At 40.2% G+C, this 5813-nt stretch overlaps 1 protein-coding gene across 1 annotated transcript; it reads left to right on the plus strand.

Moving 5' to 3' along the window:
* Positions 1-1394: 1394 nt before the first annotated feature.
* Positions 1395-2624, plus strand: LOC120044421 (insulin). The gene is made up of 3 exons (XM_038989069.1): positions 1395-1456; positions 1847-2033; positions 2328-2624. Exons 2-3 carry the CDS (start codon positions 1859-1861, stop codon positions 2468-2470), a joined length of 318 nt encoding a protein of 105 aa, XP_038844997.1. The 5' UTR covers positions 1395-1456; positions 1847-1858; the 3' UTR covers positions 2471-2624.
* The last annotated feature ends 3189 nt before the right edge of the window (positions 2625-5813 follow it).

Below are 5813 nucleotides of genomic sequence, written 5' to 3' on the forward strand. Positions count from 1 at the left end.
ACATTTTTTATTATGTTACTTAGATTGACACTAAGGGGTTAAGTACCTTACTGTGATTGTTTTCAATTACAATAGTCAAAAAGAAGCACAAATAGCTTCTTAACAAAGACCAATATCTCAAGCAATAAGTTTTATAGGACTGTCTGGGAGTGGTTTGACTTGGGAGAGGAAAACTGAAAACTAGCTGTTATTGGCAGAGAGCTTTGGAACTCACTGTCTTTAACTAATTTACCACCTGGTGACATCACCAAGCAGGCCAAAACTCCATCGCAACAAAATAAGCTGAAATTTCAGGCCTCTTATACTAAAAGGGCATTATCATAATTTTCACAATTTAATAGTATTATTCCAACATAGTGTGGAAATACATATAAACTACATGCTTTTGACTGCGCTGGGCCTTTAAGTGTAATTTTAACATGTGCAAAGTTTAGGTTGTGAGTTCAAATCCCAGGTGAGAACATGTTGAATAATAATTATTGAATAAATAAACACAAATCTAATAATGTATGTCAAAGTGTATCAAATGTAGTTTGTAAGTTGAAAACTAAACAGTGAATTGATCAGTGAATTGATCAGTTTACTTTAAGAAAAGCTAAAAAATCCATAGAATCTTTAGCCATCATTTGTACTGACAGCAGACTTGAGAGAGGAGGGGGGAGTCAAAGGTTGTGTTCTGTGAGACAAGTGTAACACCTGCTGGTACTCAGCAGTACTACTGGAGGGGATGCTGATGCGATGCAGCCCACTTGCAGTAGTTTTAGCTCTGGTAGAATACGATTGTGTCGCATTTTGGGGATAATATTGTGCAATATAGAGTTTTCTGTAGAAGGAGGCCCGGCATTGCCATCATATTGCCATCATTGTAAAGCTAGCCATGACAAGAACTTAGTGAGTGCATCATGGAAAAATTTGTCACAAAATGATCTGACTGTTAATGGGCAATGTGTCAACATGAAATATCCCACTAACATCACAACAGGACATGGTAAGTACCTTCACCTCCAAAAACTGATGAGCCACCAGATGAGCCACCAGCTGTCTCTCACTATCTTCTTCAAACAAGCACCTCATATGCTCTTTAGCATGGCTGAATCAGGAGCAGGTAGACCATACCCAGGTCACCAATCCCTGGAGTCCTCTGTACATCTCAGACACAGGTCACATCAGTTATGTCCGATTCACTGGCCCTCTGCTTGGACCACTAATGTCACTTAGTAAGACAAACATGCCTAACGAGGCGAACAATTGGATTGCCACTTACCATTTGATTTCATTGAGTGACTTCTCTTTTTTCCGCTGACACCCTGCAAAGACCACAGGCCGTTGTTCCCGAGACCCGTCTGATCCAGGGGTATAAATGAGGGGAGGACCTGGTGTTCTGCCTCAACTAATTCTTCCCTCAGCATTTTTGCTACTCTTCTACAGAGCTTCTTCACCACCACCAACTCCATAGGTAAGAGCTTGGGGGTCAATGTGTTTCACTGGAGGATTGGGAACGACAGTAGGGTTAGCGTGGTAGATCTTGGGGATGTACATGCAACTGGAATATGAAAATGCCTCAGAACTCTTACCGTTTTTGTTGAACAAATGTATTTCTATGTGCTATGTACTTTACTTCATCTAGTACCCAATAACTGTAGTTTTGTTGATGTAGGGATATGGTTTATTTTAGAACATACTGAATGACAATATATCAACAGGATATGGGTCGTCAGCATTACACAAAATGAGTAATATCAATCCAAGAACTAGAATAGAGATTGTTCTCATACATTGCATGAAGCTCCCATAGTGTACTGTAAGCAGTGTGAACTTATGTTTCATTGTGTTTCCTCTCATCCAGCCTACCATCACCATGGCCTTCTGGCTCCAAGCTGCGTCTCTGCTGGTGCTGCTGGCGCTCTCCCCCGGGGCAGACGCTGCAGCTGCCCAGCACCTGTGTGGCTCTCATCTGGTGGACGCCCTCTATCTGGTGTGTGGAGAGAAAGGATTCTTTTACAACCCAAAGAGAGATGTGGATCCCCTTATAGGCAAGACACCTCTAGCACTGTCTGAATTCAAAGACTTCATAGCTGCTCGACTACTCAACTTGATCTAAGACCACAAGCTACTTTCCTGTTTGTGTGTGTGTAGAAATGGCATGTAGGAAACTCATGGTCATTATGACAAACAATGTTGTGGAACAATGTAGAACCTACAAAAATGTAAATGAATGTGAAGGCAATAATGAGATACAGGAAAAGGTGTATACAGTAGTCCATACAACATATGCTGGTTTATGTTGTGCTATAGCACTCACTCAATATATTTTTCTCCTCTTGCAGGGTTCCTCTCTCCAAAATCAGCCCAGGAGAACGAAGAGTACCCCTTCAAAGACCAGATGGAGATGATGGTAAAGAGAGGTATTGTAGAGCAGTGCTGTCACAAGCCCTGCAACATCTTCGACCTGCAAAACTACTGCAACTGAGGCCTGTCGCATCACTTAGCCTGCTTTCACCCACTGCCACGCTCAAATTCTCAGAGACAGCATCCTATTTCAAAGATTTGCAAACATGGAGTGCAAACAAGAAATGGTCTAGACATGTTTTATTTTTCCCAGAAAATAAAGTTATATGAAATTAGCAAGGACTTTGAGTTTTCCTTTTGTGAATGGGCCTTAGGTTCTGAGTAGGCTACTATGACTTCTGTGCAATTTGTGGTTTTGAGTTTACATGATATTGTAAATTCATATTGTTGGAGTTCAGACATGTTCGTATCATGTCCTCTTAGTTGCCTCGATTGTGGTACTATGCAGCTAAGAGCGGCCTTGCACAATTACCATTTTGTTCCCCCTTTTTCTCCCGGTATTGCATTCTTTTGACGTTCTACCTTATCATAATCAACTAATATTACAGTGTTTTCAGATATATTATGCTCTTTGCTAACATCAGTCAGTGTTTTTGAGATAAGCCTATGCACAGCTTCATTCTCCTTGCTACTGTGCTTGGTTGATTCACCATCATGTTATAGCTCTCAGACAAGCGTTTGGTTTATGAAACTTTATTTAGTGTTTGCTAATTATTATACATTTTTCTGTCTTTAAAATTCCTTCATTACTCACTTATGAAATCTTAATCACGTGGGCCCAGTTTTTCAAAACGTTTAATCTGGATCTGAGTGATCCGGATTCAGATCGATCGGGCTGTTTTTTTAGAAAGAAAAAAACCCCTGATATCACCCTCTCACCAAAGGCTCAGATAAATCAGCATGGAAATAATCGTGAAAAGGATGAACTTGTATGAAATTGACTCGTTAGGGGGGAAATGAGAAGCTAGGGATATTTCCTAATAGATATTTAAAGGCTAAGATTACTGTTTCCAGAATGTGTTCCCATGTAATAAGAATAAATGCAGTATGACTCAATAAAAATACAAACACACACGGAATACTATTTGACATGGATGTGTTATTACTGTTATGAATAAAGACGATCAGAAATACAATACAATACAATATAACAAAGAATAAATAGAAAACCCGGGTATTAGAGTACACTCTTAAAACTCAGCCACTGACACTGTTCGATCTAGCTTGCAAGCTAATGCCGGCGCGCATTGGAGCTTAATGAATGTCGATCGAAGACGAATGATTCAGTGAATGAATGGGAAACCAAATGGTACTGAGAAACCATGTAGGCTTTCTGTTACATGTAGTATAGTGGTCCCGTGTGGCTCAGTTGGTAGAGCATGGCGCTTGCAACGCCAGGGTTGTGGGTTCATTCCCCACGGGGGGACCAGGATGAATATGTATGAACTTTCCAATTTGTAAGTTGCTCTGGATAAGAGTGTCTGCTAAATGACTTAAATGTAAATGTATAGCAAAGTCATTTTCAGTTTGATTACTGCCACTAAAATGCCACAGTAATCCTTACAAAAAGTAGGAATGTTCGTTCAAATCGTTAACATGTTACATGTTCGCCTTGTTGAACTTACCTCCGGTTACATCAGTTCACATGAACGTAAACTTACATTAGTTCACATGAACGTAAACGTCAAAATACTTAAGTGGATGGTACATTGAATAATTAAAACCAACACTGATTCTTAAACTATTGGCATGTTGTTTCTTTGAAGCTTGCACATGAAAGTAGCACAAGTGTTTGACGCGATGCAAGCAACAGGCTTCACCAAAATAAGCATGTCCTCATGACAAGCAAACTAGTGTAAAGAACCGAATGTACAAACACAGTAAATGTGTCAATCCTTGTTTTCTGTTGCCTAGAGTATCTAAAAGGGAGTAAGGGATATCCAGAGTATTACCCAGTCCACTTGTATATGAAGGAGACATGTCTCACTATAGGAGCACACACCACATTAGGAACTCCAGGTGTGTCAGAGGTGAGTAGTGTAGGAGCTTTCTTAGTTATTTGAGATATTCTTATCTCTGTTTCTGCTTCCTCCCTTTCTTCTGGGTTCTCTTCAACTGGGTCAGATTCCTCAACCTACAGTCACTTGTTTCTGTTGCTTCTTCAGCTTCATTTCTTTCTTCAGTGGACTCTGTTTCATTTTTTCCTCCTGAACTCGCCACAGGTTCTCTAGTCATTACATTCTAAATCCAAACTGAAAGGTTCTGACATTTTTTCATCTTCTCTGTCTTGAAAGTTGTCTTCATCTTCTGAATCAACATCTTCAGATTTCTCTGGATTTGTCCAGTTTTTCTTCTTCACTTGAAGTACAGCCTTCTGGCTTGTTCAATCCCAGTTAATTGGTCTTATTTTCTTTCTTTCTTCTTCTTTGCAGGGTTCTTTGACTCGGTGTTGGATCAACGTCAGCCACAGATTCTAGGCACACTTGCTTTGCTAGCAGTAACAGGTAATTCCGATGAAGGATTTTGATGGGTCCATCTCCATTTTCTGGCTTCAACCGGAATGCAGTTAAGTTGAATTATTGACTGTATGTTTGTTTATTCCATGTGTAACTCTGTGTTGTTGTATGTGTCGAACTTCTTTGTATTATCTTGGCCAGGTCGCAGTTGCAAATGAGAACTTGTTCTCAACTAGCCTACCTGGTTAAATAAAGGTGAAATAAAAAATAAGAAAATAAAAGTTTGGCATTTGACTTTCAACAACATGCTGCGTAGAGGCCCAGCAATCTGCCAACTTGTGCTCTCCTTTCAGTCCTAGATTCCGTATCAGGACTCTGTCTCAGGCATAAGATTGGAATGATGAATCTTGATCATTTCCTGTGTTCTCTATGTTCTGTTTTTCCTGCAGTGGTCTCTGCGAGTTTGTATACAGCTTGCAACTTTTTGTGTCAGACTTTTCTGATGCACCATCACTCGAGACTCCAAAGCATAGATCTACAGGTAACCTTGCTTCACGGCCAACATGATAAAGTACAGAGAATATCCGGTTGCTTCGATCTGAGTGCAATTGTACGAATATACAAGATGTCTCAGGTTGAGGATCACCATAATGGTTAAATACTTCTCCCACAACCCTTTTGCAACCGTGGATGCTTTCTGATTCTTTGTAGGAAAGACAAGCATGTCTTATACAGTGATCTGTATTGACTATGACATTTGCTGTCTTACTGGAATCTGGTTCAATGGACAGGAAATCCATGCAGACAAGATCCAAAGGTCCGTCGCTATGTATATGAGACAAAGGAGCAACTATTTTGAGTAGAGTCTTTCTATGGATACAGCGAGCACAGGACATGCAGTAGTCTTTGACCTCTGGTTTCATACGTGGCCACTAGAAACTGTCTCTTACTAATCCATAAGTATTGTCGAAACCCCAGATGACCTGAGTCATCGTGTAGTGACTTCAA

The sequence above is a fragment of the Salvelinus namaycush genome, chromosome 3 (genome assembly GCF_016432855.1).
Source record: "Salvelinus namaycush isolate Seneca chromosome 3, SaNama_1.0, whole genome shotgun sequence".
Taxonomy (NCBI): Eukaryota; Metazoa; Chordata; class Actinopteri; order Salmoniformes; family Salmonidae; genus Salvelinus; species Salvelinus namaycush.